Source organism: Pleurodeles waltl, chromosome 12 (genome assembly GCF_031143425.1).
Source record: "Pleurodeles waltl isolate 20211129_DDA chromosome 12, aPleWal1.hap1.20221129, whole genome shotgun sequence".
NCBI classification, from domain to species: Eukaryota; Metazoa; Chordata; class Amphibia; order Caudata; family Salamandridae; genus Pleurodeles; species Pleurodeles waltl.
In genome coordinates, this window is record NC_090451.1 from 696,855,583 (window position 1) to 696,870,673 (window position 15,091).

Genomic DNA, 15,091 nt, shown 5'->3' on the forward strand with positions numbered 1-15,091 from the left:
TATGGTACTTCAGTCGAGATTAGATAGTTTACATAGCGTCTCATATTTTGAGATGTATAACGAATGCCGCATATATTTTGTGACTGCACGGGAGGGCCCGTGGTATAGTGAGGAGTGAACTGCTGTGCACGGAGAGGCGAGCACAAGTGGTTGAATATGGGAGGATGGAGAGACGCGAGGTGTCCCGCGTCACCACAGCCCCCTCCCTCCCCTCCTTCCCTCATGTCCTCAGTCACTAGTGCACGCCCTCACCAGGGCCTGCCTCCGACTGTACCAAGCGTATCAGCAGACGGGGGGGGAGGAGAGCTCGGATCCGAAATGAAATGTCTCAGGACCCCCCAGAGCCCCGGAAACCCTCACCCTCTGAAGTCCGGGTATTGAGGAGGGTCTGAGCAGGGCCAGGCGGGGGCACGACCAGGCTTCGAGGCACTGTGGCACGTCAGCCCTCACGCTCCCCCTCCCCACTTCTGGTACAGCCAGGCAGCCCCCCCAGGGTGTAATGTTAGCCGAGCCTTGGACGCAGGGGCCGGCTGAGTGCACAAGGGCTTGGCAGTGTCACCGGTTGGACCCTTGCAGGGACCAGACCCCGCAGCATGGAGTGCACCGTCAGGCTGGCACTGAAGGAAGACTGCAAAGACATCCTAAGGATGATTCGGGTGAGGAGGGATGGGGCGGCCGGAGGGGCTGGGGCGCAGACCTTTATGGCACGCGCCCTCAGTGGCGGGCAGGAGGGGTTAGACACAGGGGGGAGAGAAAAGGGGGGCAGCCCCCTGTCACATGCACTGGGGTCCATACACTGCTTAAATTGTAAATAAAAACGTGCCGGTGCCCAAAGCCCTCCTCTTAAACACGCGGCTGCTGCAATTATATGTGCGAGCGTTGAATACTGAGGCGGTACACCTGAAACCACCTCGGGTCTCTTCAATCCTTTTACAGGCACTCCCTGCCCCTTCAGCTCACTCTTGCAGCATTCGACTTCCTTCCTTTGTGACGCTTTTTCGTTGTTCTCTTCCTCCGTTTTTCCCATATGTGTCTTTTGCTCGCAGAAAATGCTTGAGGCAGAAAAATACGTGCCGGACCTCAAAAATTAGTGTCGGTGCTCAGCACCGGAAACAACCAGCACAAATTAAGCACTGGGTCCATACTCCCTCATTCGTTCACGGGGACAGCAGGGGTCAGAGACTGGAGAGAGCAGCCCTCATCACCGGCAGGTGGGCGACCCCCTCTTCTGTAAGAGGCAGAGACTGCATGGACCAGCACCCAGTCACTGACTGTGGGCGTTGAGGTTAACCCCAGCAACATAGTGTGGGACAGCTCTTAGTCTGCAGAGAATAAAACCATAGTCACACGGGTCAGACCTCAGGCAGCAGAAAATAGGACCATAGTGACTGGGGTCAGCCCTCTGTCAGCAGAGAATAGGATCATAGGCACAGGAGTCAGACCTCAGTCAGAAGAGTCACACGGGGCAGACCTCAGTCACCAGAGAATAGGATCATAGTCACAGGGCTCAGATCTCTGTCAGAGGGTAATAATCACCATAATCACAGAAGTCATCCCTCAGTCACCAGAGAATAGGACCATAGACCCATGGCAGACCTCAGGCAGCAGAGAATAGGACCATAATCACAGAAGTCAGACCCCTCAGTCAGCAGAGAATAGAACCATAGACACAGGGCAGACCTCAGGCTGCAGAGAATAGGACCACAGACACAGGGCAGACCTCAGGCAGCAGAGAATAGGACCACAGACACAGGGCAGACCTCAGGCAGCAGAGAATAGGACCACAGACACAGGGCAGACCTCAGGCAGCAGAGAATAGCATCATAGACACAGGGCAGACCCCAGGCAGCAGAGAATAGAACCACAGACACAGGGCAGACCTCAGGCAGCAGAGAATAGGACCACAGACACAGGGCAGACCTCAGGCAGCAGAGAATAGGATCATAGACACAGGGCAGACCTCAGGCAGCAGAGAATAGGATCATAGACACAGGGCAGACCCCAGGCAGCAGAGAATAGGATCATAGACACAGGGCAGACCTCAGGCAGCAGAGAACAGGATCATAGACACAGGGCAGACCCCAGGCAGCAGAGAATAGGATCATAGAGACAGGACAGACCCCAGGCAGCAGAGAACAGGATCATAGACACAGGGCAGACCTCAGGCAGCAGAGAATAGGATCATAGAGACAGGGCAGACCTCAGGCAGCAGAGAACAGGATCATAGACACAGGGCAGACCTCAGGCGGCAGAGAATAGCATCATAGACACAGGGCAGACCCCAGGCAGCAGAGAATAGGATCATAGACACAGGGCAGACCTCAGGCGGCAGAGAACAGGATCATAGACACAGGGCAGACCCCAGGCAGCAGAGAATAGGATCATAGACACAGGGCAGACCTCAGGCAGCAGAGAATAGCATCATAGACACAGGGCAGACCCCAGGCAGCAGAGAATAGGATCATAGACACAGGGCAGACCTCAGGCAGCAGAGAATAGGATCATAGACACAGGGCAGACCTCAGGCAGCAGAGAATAGGATCATAGACACAGGGCAGACCTCGGGCAGCAGAGAATAGCATCATAGTCAGAGGGATAAAATGTATGGAGAATTAATCATTCACACTCCTTGTAAGGTATACATCATTCCCAAGAAGGTTTCATAGAAACCTTTCGAGAGCCAAGTAACAACTTTACAATCAACAGAGGCACACTGCTGAAATGACCAATGCTGAGCTCTTAAACCATATCAAGGACCCACCCAACTGAGTTGCCAAGACACACACGTATCTGCTTCTCAGGCTCCTTTCAACAGTCAGCTGACTCCCACCCTCCGGTCTTTTTCGAGGTAGTGGTTAGATGTTTGACACTTCCTGCTGCCCAGAAGCCCACCCGCCTTCACTCGTTACCTCCACGCCTTTTCCCATCTTGGTAGTATGTCATGCAGTGCCCACAACGATGCACAGTGTAGCGCCTAGAAGCTTCTTGCACCATTAAAGCGTAACAGATAGCGCCAGTGCACTAGAATTCAATGAGAGTATCTGCCTGTACTCATGAATGAAGGTTCCTAGTGCCGACTCTCACAGGCATCCTGTCTGGGGTCCAGGACCCCCCAGCCACCCGCTGTGCCTGCGGGAATGGGGAATAACATGCAACAGGTGCAGGCCATCGCCCATTCGTGCATAGATAGAAAAATGCACACTGCAGATGTGCAAGCTGTGCTACTGCTGCATTGGTAATTTGTGGGTGTGCAGGTTACGCCCTAATTTATCAGCCCAATCAGGACGGGGCCCTTAGTGTCACATACCCGGATGGTCTTGTAGGCTGTTTAGCAGTCATATTGTTGGGAAAGGATATTAGAGAAGGGACCGTGGGAGTGACCTGAGCACTCTAATGGGAATTTCATAGTCTTTTATAGAGCTCTGAAGACCTCAAAAGCCAGCAAAGCGCTACCAGTACTAAAGGGCGTTCTTGTTCAGAATGTTATGTTGTGGCCTGTGGTAGAACCACAACATAGCAAATGGTTTGGGGGCGTCGAAGAATAAACGCGCGACACAGTGTGGCTTTCAACTGGTCGGCGTAGTCAGGTCAGGCCTGGTCGAGCAGCGCTCAAGCAGCACGGGTCCCGGTCTGCTCGCTGCGTGGTTCCCCCTGGCCTCCCGACCACGCCTCTCTTTATTTATAGTTCCGGGCCGGAGGACACGGAGCAAACCATTACACAAACAAGGACAAGGTAGAACCCATCCGAAAACATCGGGGGATTCCACCAAGTCCTCTAGAGCAGTGGTTCCCAACCTGTGGGCCGGGGACCCCTGGGGGTCCGCGAAGCCTCCTCAGGGGGTCCACGACTGCTTAAAACATTTAATAATATTAGGTCCCAGCTATCAGTAATGACTCCTCCAGGGTCCCCGTGTTCCAATAATGATTCAGTGGGGGTCCCCGGGCTCCAGTATTGATTAAATGGGGGTCCACAGAAGTCAAAAGGTTGGGAACCACTGCTCTAGAGGAAACAACCTCCCCCCACCATCCACACAGAAGAGGCCAATGTTAAGACCTTTCTGAGGGGTTGAATGGGGAGCGGTCTCGCCTCCGTGATTGCATCAGAGACGCTGCTCGATTGAGAAGGTTGGACACTAAATAATGTCCTATCACTCGCCCTAAGTTGACAGGTTTTTTGATTGTGGGGATGCGTGAACTAATGTGCAATTACCTGAGCTCTGCCAGGCTGATGCTTTTGTAAATTATCCATGGTTCACTCATGTTCTGCTTTAGCTGTGAGTGCTGCAACCTTAAAGCAGATGCTGGGTGTACCTGGGAGCCAGTGCCTCTTTCATAAAAACAGAAATATGGTCATTCCTCGTTTTTTTACCACTGACCTAGTTACCCAGTTTTGGGCCACTTTCAATGTATACAAATTGCCCTTTTGCATAGCGGCTCACAGAGGAGTCTTGCAATGTAAATCAGCCCCAATTATCACTCATGCTTTTTTTAAAAGTCAAATATGTATATTAAGTTTTCAAATTGTACAATGTGGCAATAAAACTCTAAATTTGATAAGAGGTGCACTTGGGAGTGTGCACGGCCGCTCAGAGTTGCACCACTGATACACACCTATAAGAATAGCGGAGTTACATATGTGACACATGCATAACTTCCCATGCACCATGCAAAGGCAGGACACTCCCAGTGCCAAAAGGGGGACACGGAGGGAAACATTGTGGCAAGCCGGAGCAGCGTTGGGTACCAGTGGAACCTGTATGCGTTTTCCCCATGAGTGAGGTGTCTGTGAGTTTTGGGGGAATCTCTCCACAGTCTCTCCCACTGTTTGGCTATTGTGGGAGTTCCCAGTGCAATTACCCATCCACTTTGGAAGGGGAGATTTGGGGGGTTTGCAATCTTGCAATGCCCTGTAGGTGTTGGAAATAAGTACTTTGGTGCAGCTGAATGAGCAAATCAATTTTTCAAATGGTGTGAGGGTTCGCGTGGCGGCTAGGGCATTGGGTGTTGCAGTTGAAGGTATTGAGGCGTGAGGGTTTGGTTAGATGATATTCAGTTTTGCATTGTTAGAAGGATTTCTTGGTATCCCTTGTGAAGAGATCACTCAGTGTTCCGCATTCGCCCTGCTCCCACTCAGGGATCCAAGTTGGGGCACGCAATGGAGTGAAGTCAGGATTCCGAGCGATTGGGGTGTCAGGGGAAGAAAAGGTGGTGAGACCCCTTTTCACGGCTAATTGATCCAAGATACCTAGTACTGTCCTGGTGGGAGCATCTACGTGAGGACTTTTGGGCCAAAGGTGATGTGGGAGCCAGGCCAGATCCCAAGGGGGCGTCACACCACCGCTCAGTCCATGTGGTCTGCCCCTTACCACCCATGCCAACAGGTAGCTTGGGTGTCCTGCTCTGTAGTCGTCCAGCAGGTTAGGGCACGCCAGGCCACCTTTATCCCTAGGTAGCATTGAGAGTTTCACCGAGATATGTGGTTTCTTGCCTCCCCATATGAAGGACAGAATCTGGTTTCAGAATGCAAACATGTGCATTGTACTGCATCTTTATCCATAGTAGACCAATGAAACATGAGAAAAGGTTCTGAATGCAAATACGTGCACTCCGCATGGGTATTTGGCCAGTTACAGTTCTACCTCCCCAAAGTTGCTTTCTTGATCAAAGCAGATGGTGGAATAATCTGGAGTTATGAGTAGGTCCTTCCAGGGTTGGTATGATCCATTTTGCCGCGTCTCACATAATATTATCAATTTCAGATTCAGAGTGAAAATAAACTCAAAAATCTCGAATTGGTATTTGGATGCGGGTTACGATTATGGCACAAGCAACCCAGCATAGAAGAGGTTACCTTGTTGCTAGGGGTGCGGCCCAGAGGGTCTCCATAACATTTTGAAGTAAGTCATCACTTGGAAGTATACTAGTTTAGATCAAGTAAAATGGACATTTTGGCCTAGGTGGAGGGTGGAGAGAGATCTTGGCCTCCTGAGATATGGGGCCAGATGTACAAAGCTATTTAGCGGTCGCAAATGGCAAAATTTGCTAAATGGCCTTGTATCATGTACAAACCCGATTTTGCGAGTCAGTAACCCACGACATTAAATAGGGTTTGCAGCTCGCTATTAGGAAGGGGCGTGCCAAGGGCTTCCCTTCCTAATAGCGAGTCGTAGGGAGGATGTATGATTGTTTTGCGACCGCATTACCGGTCGGAAAACAATCGCAGTTATCACCAATTTCAAATTGGTGGTAACCCATTCGGAAGCAGGATGCTTTGTGAATGGGGCACCATTATTTTTTCAGAGCAGGCAGTGGTCCCACGGACCAATGCCTACAATGAAAAGGAAACCTTTCATTCGTTTCGTTTTTTTGTAATGCATCCAGTTTTCCTTCCTTTAAGGAAAATAGGTTGCATTAAAAAAAAAACATTGCTTTATTTAAAAAGCACTCACAGACATAGTCTGCTGACCCCAGCAGGCCACCATCCCCATGACTGTAGCCAATCCCAATGGGTTGCAAATTGCCACCTGCCTTATGAATATTGATGAAACAGGTCACCTGCGACCCATTTGCGAATCGCAAACAGTGTTGAAAGCACTGTAGTACATTAGGGATTGCGTGTCACAATCCACAGTGGTCGTACACCTGGCCCAAAGTCCTCCGGGATGGAAATGATCGCCTACAGTAACAGAAGGGATGCAGCTCTCATAGGGAAGGGAATGATTTCTTGGCGTTCATGGCCTATTCTCAAAGGTAGCCTAGATAGTAGGGATATTGAGAAAAAAAGTTGTAGCTGTTTGATTTTATGTTAATGAGTCCAGATTGGAAGTTTCTAAAATTGGCGATTTCAGCAAAGAGAAGACCAAGCTGCAAGGCTAGTGATTCTAGTTTGTTAGCAAAGCGCTGAAAGCTGTTGATGGCATTTTAAGTGCATGATTGAGACCAAGAAAAAACTTGAAGTTAGATTAAATTTAACAAAGCTGCCTGCCCAACCTGGCTGAATAAAGGAATCCTTGAATTACCACCGCCACTGGCAACAAAAACTAAGGTGCTGATTCCGAGTTTGGCGGTCTTGAGACCGCCAGACTCGGGGTGGCCATCGGACCGCCGCGGTAGTGGCGGTCCGATCCGCCAAACTCCGACCGCGTCCAAAATGCTGCGGTAATACCGCCAATACCGCCACGCTGGAGATGGCCTCCAGCCTGGTGGTCCCGGCGGTTGTAATCTGCCAGGGCAGCGATGCAAGCAGCGCTTACGAGTTCCATTCCGCCAGCTTTTCCATGGCGGTTCACACCGCCGTGGAAAAGCTGGTGGAATGGGGTTGCTGGGGGCCCCTGCACAGCCCCATCGCACATTTCACGGCCCAAATTACGAGCAGTGAAATGCGCGACGGGTGCGACTGCACTGCCACATTGGCGCCTGCTCCATTCCAAGCCGGCGTCAATGTTAAGGCCCTCTTCACCGCAGGGCCGGGGGGCGGAAACACTGTTTCCGCCCCCCGGCCCTGCGGTGAAGTTGGAATATGGCCGGCGGTGTCCTGACGGCACCAGCGGTCAGGTGGCTTGTTGAGTATGGCGGGCAGCAAACTCGGAATCAGCATCTCATTCCCTGGCAGAATTTATCACCTAAAAAGAGATTTGTAGTGACCCATTGCTGCAAGGCAATCCTTAAAAACTTCTCATTGGGATTACCAGAAGTTAGCCAAACACTTTAAGTTGTCAGACACGTCATTTTTCAGTTCAGGGCTTTCCCTTCTTACAACCCAGTGCATTCTGGGAGCTGAAGTAATTTCAGCGGGCCAACCCATCTGAAAACTGTGATATGTAGAAGGGTATCTCAGGGCTGAAACCTGGTGCCCCTGATGGCATGGAGTTATATGGTCACTTCATGTTAGTTGAACTGCTACCACCCATCATCATTTAAAGGAGCATTGATTGAGCCCACAATGTAGCCACAACCATTTCCAGCAAAAGTAAACATGTTGAGCACACGTGGAAAAGTACATTATTCGAGGGAGGCACACCTATTGTGGTGAATGGTGTTTCCTTTATGAGGTGGAGTAGGGCTGACAAACACAGAACCGCCAGGCACCTAATCATTAATGAAAGTGATGCTAACCTTCAGCTGCAGGCAGTGTGAACGACAAGTACATGTTCAAGGTAAAGTAATAAAGAAGAGTAAACATTGCGGGAGCCTGGGTGGCACGCTTACAGATCCCATTCTTTGACACAACACAAACCGTGTTTGTTCAGGGCTGCAGCTCGAGATGCAGAGAAATAATCACACAGTCACCCTTTCAAACACCTAGCAGGTAGTGAGACTAGACCAGGGTTCTGCAAAGTCGGTCCTGGAGAGCTGGGTCCTTGCCAGATCTTTAGCATCTGTGTGCAGCTCAAATCTTCAGCCCTCTCTGGGTTAGTCCCTCACTCTGTTAGATTCTGGACACTTGTTAATTGGGTCTAAACAATTCATTAAGGTGTGTGGCAGGAAGGGTCTGTATTTGGGTTGAGTCTGCAAATTGTATTTAGCAAAAGCTGTGCTTACAGACATCAACCATAGCTACTGGGGACAAGGCAACAACAGCACCTTATTGCAGCAATCGTGGGAAGCCTCTAGACTTAGGTCACATGATTAAAGTCTTGTAACTGGGAGGCAGGTGAAGGAAACCGATCCAGAGGAGGGAAACCAGCAGCAAGTTTCATTCATTTGTATTAAGCTTGTTACTGAACACGCAAAACAATGTCTGAAGGTTCTTATACCAACTACAAAGCCCGCCTTGCTGTGGCGCGAAGGCTCCTGGTTAATTCCTTCACAAGGCCTGGTAACAGTGATGTGCTAAAGACAAGACATTATCTTTGGTGGCAGGTAGCCATCCGACAAAGAGTTGAGAGTAAATCTGTGCACATCTTCAAATTGCTGTAGGAGTGGAGGCTGTGATGCTGTGGACCCTAGGCCCTCATACTGCTAAATAAGGTGACGCAGAGACATAGTTAGTGTTCGTGTAACTGGTCACGGCCACGTGCGCCCAGGCCTTTTTATTGTCGGGGTCACCTGACTGGCGACGCCTGTGATGGATTGATGGGTGTGGGGAGAGTGTAGAAGCCAGCCCTCAGCAGAGTGCAGGTGGAAACACTAGAACGTGTCCAGCAGGACGCTACAGAGTTGTCTGCAAATTTGCTGCAGTTCATTAAACTGTGTGAACAACCACAATGGCTTCGGCACATCAGGTTAGAGTTAAGGAAAAGGCTCTCTTAGGTTGTATTGCCAACAAAGAAGCCCTAAGCAGCCTGAAGCTGGCACTCTAGGCAAACTTCTCGGACATTTTAATTTAATTTCTTTTTCAAATTTCATTTTATCTTAATATTTAGAACATCTGGAGTTATGAAAAGGTCCTCCCAGGGTTGGTATGATCCACTGGTCCTATCTGTTACGCTTTAATGGTATCATCTTCTCCCAAATCCCCCCTCCATAGAATATGTCATTTCCCTTCACCCCTCCACGTACCATAAATGACTTTGAGCTGCTAGTTACGGCTTCAGGCAAAGCAGTGAGTCTGCTTCCTGAACCAGCCAAAATTCACTGCTGCTTAGCTGTTAACAACACAAAACGATGAGTTATATTAGGTTTTGCATTAATTTCAGCCACTGGTAACCACTCGAGCCCCATTCCAGACCATTGTTTATTAGCTTGCCTGTGCCCGTATTGATGTATGAGCCATATACAAATCAAGCTTGTTCCAGTTGCAACAGGCCAAGCCCCCCCCGAATGGGAACACAAGCAACTTCAGACCACTTTAGGTCTTTTTTGGCCCCATCAGTGAGGTGCAGAGTGATTCCCATGGCTCAGAAAGCTCAGGTTTCAATTCTGGGCATATAACACCAAATAAACACAACAAGTGATGTGTAACATGCTTAAATTAATCTCAGCGGCTGGCAGTCATTCTAGGCTGCATTCCACTGCATTATAGACTAATTTGTGCAATTATAGACAGAAGACAGTGATATGAAAACCAAAGATAGCCCTATCCCAAATGGGAAGGTCCAGCCCAAACCGGTAGGCCACATTCCATCTGAAATAAAACACAAGCAACTCCAGACAGGTTCCGGCTATGTTGGGCCCCATCAGTGAAGTGCAGCCTGATTTAAATGGCTCAGTAAGTTCAGGTTGGAATGGTAGATTCAACCTCATTCCCTGGTAATCTCTCTGGCTCATATTTCATTCCATCATTTTAAGCTCATCTGTGTCATTACATATAGGGACAGCCATATGTAAGTAAACCTAGCCCAACATTGAAAGGATAAGTCTAGCCCAGAGTGCCAGGCCAGTTCCCCTGTGAATGGTAACAAGAAATTACAGACTGGTTTGGCCCTGTTGGGCCACATCACTAAGGTGCAGAATGAGTCCCATGGCACAGTTCTTATCTATTGTGCTCACTTCCATTCTGTTCAAATTAGAACTTCCAACTTTGGCACCTCAGAAGGACTTTTAAACAAGCAGATGTAATGTCTTTCCTTCATTCCACATCTCCCTAGATATATTTCTCCTTTGCCCGAGCTAGTGTGCTCTGGGCGGCAGCCCTCTAGCTTAAAGAAATCACAGCCATGAGTTACACCACTTCTGATCAGACAAGGGTCTGCCAGCAGGTAATAAGAAATGACGTCATCTCGGGCCGCTTGGCAAGGGTGGTGGCATCCAAAGGGTATAATCCTGAGGGTCAGGAGAAGAGGAGGAAGGAACATTAACCTTAGTGGGCTAATGCGATAGGCACTATTCAAGGTTTTAGGGAAAGCCTCCCAGTGCACCAGAGCCCCTTACTCAGTCATCACGTCTCCTTTTTGGCTTTACTGAAGGTAAGTGTGTTTCTGCTACACTATAGCACCTCCCTCCTACTCCAGGATGCAGGCCTTCGCAAGGACCATCATTTGCAGGCCGCTCAAGGCCACTCACTTAGTCTCCTTAGGTGTTCTAGTCCTCTTGTGGTCAGGAGGCTGTTGTCCTCTTTGACCTTTAAACAACACAACTGACACAGAGCTGCCAGTTGTGTTGTCCAAGATGTGGTTGTTAACTCTTGGTTGTCCCTGATTTGTGTTGCTTTAGAATGACCTTCCCGACGTCCTTTAAACATGTACCCCACTGATCCTTATACCCCAACTTCTAACCTCAAGGATCTTCTGTGCTCTTTGCTTAAGTACTGGTGACATCAGCAGCTCCACCTTCCCCGTTATCTGCTCCTTTTCCCTCAACTTCGCTATACCGATTCGAAGAACTGCTCTTGACTTAACTGCAAAATGTAGGTTCGGGTTGTTTCTGATGGATATTTCATCTTGTGAATATTGCCCAGGCATCAGACCGGATCCAGAAACTTTAAGCAGTACTCCTGTGCACAGGTAGATGGCATTCTGCAGCTCCACACTGATGTTGTTCTGCTTCGGAAGTGACAAGCAGAGCCGCCTATGAGTGTCGCACATGTACAATGACATCAGCACCTTATTTCCGTGCCTTCAGATGCGGATCCAGAGTTACTCCTTGATCTTTTCTGAATCTTTTTTTAATTTTCAGATGTTTTACTACTGTGCATAGGAAAATCTCACCTCCTAAGACTAGAGGGTGGAAAGCATGTAGTGATTGTTGCAAATGGATGTCTGTGATAGATCCCCATGGAATGTGTGTCTGGGACCCTAAGTGGGAGCACGATTCCAGGGACTGTGAGGACTATGCCTAGAAGAATCAGAAAGCTGTACTGGTTCATCAGGTGAGGCTGTATGTCAGCAAACATTGGAAGGCTCCCCTCCATGGCTGGTCAAAGTTGAAAGAAAGGCCCCATTTACGCTCCTGAAGTGATTCACATGGCAGTTCATCCGTGCATTAGACACCTTCGGGAATGTGCGCGAAGAAGCACAAGAAATCGAAGCAGGAATAATGTCCTTCCCACTATTCTCGAACTCTAGAGAGGGAGTGAGGGGACCAACCCTGTCTTGCTCCCGATCTTCATTGGAGGCATTTCCAAGTCTGGTCCCAATACAGCTCGAATTTCCAAGTCCTTCATTGATGTTGCAGCAAATGGCGGCCATTAGGGAGGCCATGCTGTGCATTATTGGCCCTTTACTAGCTCTCTGTGGCACAACGTTGGGCGCCAAGGATCTACATGAACTTTGAGTCGGACTTCTGCTGGTGGGTTTGTTCACAGTGCCCTTTATGCCCCTCAAACCTGCTTTGGGGTCTGCACAGGCTCCTGTACCGATTCCAGCACCAGCCACTGCTCCAGCTCCCTCTACGTCGAAGGATTATTTGCAGCCCATTGTGCTTTTCAGCGTCGAGCAGAATCCGCTGCAACCAAGGCCATACCCTACTCCCAACTCAGTGCAGTCGGCCAGTAAGCTTTCTGATTTGGATACCTTGCCCTTACAATGTGGTAGGGCTCATTTTACACATTCTTTTCGGCATGGACTCGAACGTTGGCAATGTTAATGAAGGGGATGATTTTGACTCGCGGTATGATGAGAAAGACTGGTATAAGGACCCACAGGATGACTGTGGCCTGGATACCTCTGGTCTTGTTTCTCCCCTTGGCACCACCATCGAAGAAAGCACGTCCTTCGCTGTAGTTATGTGGATGATGGCCTTAGCACTAGGACTACAACTACCTATTATGGAGGTGAGAGCTAATGTTTTGACAGAGGTATTCCAGCCTGGCCACGCACCTCGAGAACCTCTCTTAAAATGTGATGAGGCACCTCACAAACACCCTCTAGGGAATCATGTTCTGGACCACCAGTTCATAGGCTGGTTTCTCAGCATCATAACTCAGCCCCACGCAACCCTGACTTCCTTCACAACATGCCACCCCAGAGAGTTTGGCGGTGCCAGCCTCTGCTCATTAAGTTAATCTGAGTGGCACCCCCACCTTACTTAATTGTGAGTGTAAGAAAATAGAGGTATTTGGCAAATGCATCTTTTCATCCACGAGTCATGCCTGATGCGACACCGTGGCGCAAGTCTTACTGGTACTTCCAAACAGGTTCTGGACGTCCTTGTCTCAAGTTTTCCAATTTAGCTGCAACACAGCTTAATGTGTGATAATCTCAACTGGGGCACAACTGACTGCTGAGGTTAGGCTAGGAGTATGAGTGTGGCACTTTGGCACCACACCAGAATGAGGCCTACAGGCTTCCAGAGGGATGGTCAGCATCCCTGATGGAGATGCCACTTGATGGCTCTTGTCTGTTCGGGGAGAAAGCGGGCAACGCTGTGGAACATCCTACAGAAAGCAAGGCCACCTCACGTTCCTTAAACATGCCTGCCACATCCACACAGTTCCATCAGCAATTTCGCCCCTTTTGGGCCAATGGAAGGGGTTTCCAGTACAGCCACTACCAGGTCCCGCCACCAGCCCAACATAGCTCCCAGCATTTTCGTGGCTGAGGCCGCAGTTTGCAAAGATAACACACAGGACATCAATGACAATATGGGGCTCAGTCTCCCACTGCTCCATCAACCGCAGCCACACAATTGGTTGTGTCCTTTCTGGCACACAACCTCCCTGTCAGAGGCAGGATCTGATATTTAAACCCTGCCCTGGTGGCGTGCCATCACTTAAGAACAAGTGGGTCCCCCATATTGTACATTGGGGCTATGCTCTCCCATTTCTTTCCACCCAGCCACACTTTCCACCACCGCCAGGGCAGCTGACAGACGACCATCTGTCCGTCTTGCCGCACATAGTGCAAGCCAATTTAGCCAAAGGGGCCGTAAACAGAGTTCTGGCACCGGAAGTAGAAGCTGAGTGTTACTCCGGCTACTTCCTGGTGCTGAAGAAGGATGGAGATCTTCATCCTATTTTAGATCTTTGTTCTCTCAACGCCTTCCAGTAGAAGAACATTCAAGATGCTCACACTAGCTCAGGTTCTGTCTGCCCTAGGCCCCGGAGACTGGATGGTGGCATTGGACCTGCAGGATGCTTATTTACATATCCCCATACTGCAGGTACTGCCTGCGATTCACAGTGGTGTAGGAGCATTTTCATCATGCATTGCTCCCTTTCAGGCTCACCAGTGCCCCTCGGGTGTTCACAAAAGTGATGGCAATGGTTGCTGTGCACCTTCAGAGATTGGGGGAACCAGTCTTCCTGCACCTCAACAACTGGTTGTTGAAAGCACCCTTGCCCCAGGGAGTCATCAGCCACCCCCAGATTGTGAGGAACCTACTCATATTGTTGTGCCAGAGTCGTACCTGACTCCCTCACAGATGCTCCATTTCATCTCAGCCATTTTGGATATTGTACAGTTTCGTGCCTTTCCTCCCGGAGAGGAGAGTCCAGTTGTAACCTCTGTCCTGGATCTCAGTGTGGATGGCTCTTAGGATGCTGGGGCTTTTGGCCTGCTGGTGAAGCAGATGGCATATGAGGGCTCTTCGGCGGGACTTGAAGTCCCAAGGGGCACAGCATCAAGGGACTCTGTACACTGTATACATATTTCTGAGTAGTCTGCAAAGGATCTGCAGGGGTGGCTGCTGGACTGCTTTGGGGTCAGTTGCAGACCCCTATCCTTAAAATGTCCAGAATTGTCAATGGTCATGGATGCATCTCTTCTGGGTGGTGGGGGCCCTGTGGGAGAGGTGATGACCAGAGGCCTCTGGTCTCCAGCAGAAGCTCGACTCATTTCGCTTGACAATGAAGACCTTCCTACCCACCATCAGGTGAAGGCTGGTTTAGCTACTCACAGACCCCACCGCTGATACTGCAACAAGCATGGTGGGGTGTTGGGTCCTGTACCAAGAGGCTCTATGTGACTGGAGGTGGCTGGACCACCAGGGAGTTTCTCTGGAGTTGACCTTCCTGGTGTGATCTTTATCTTTAAACCCTACGGCAAACTCAGCCGCCAATGCTTAGCAGACCACAAATCGCAGTTACAGCTGGAGGTGTCACAAGGCGTCTTCCATCAGTGGAGAGAGCCTCGGCTCGATCTTTTCCCCATTGCTGGGAATGTACAATGTCAGCATCTTTGCTTGTTAAAATTCCCAAGAAGGCCGTCTCTCAGAGACGTATTATGTTCAGAACTCCTGTATGTCATCCTGCTGCGGCCTCTCCTGTCCTGAG

At 49.7% G+C, this 15,091-nt stretch overlaps 1 protein-coding gene across 1 annotated transcript in view; it reads left to right on the forward strand.

Moving 5' to 3' along the window:
• Positions 1-279: 279 nt before the first annotated feature.
• The window catches only part of LOC138266876 (thialysine N-epsilon-acetyltransferase-like), a 32,604-nt gene continuing 17,792 nt past the window's right edge, over positions 280-15,091 (forward strand). The window contains exon 1 of the mRNA XM_069215591.1: positions 280-656. Coding sequence (XP_069071692.1) covers positions 594-656 — 63 coding nt within the window. The 5' untranslated portion in view covers positions 280-593. The remainder of the gene's footprint in view (positions 657-15,091) is intronic.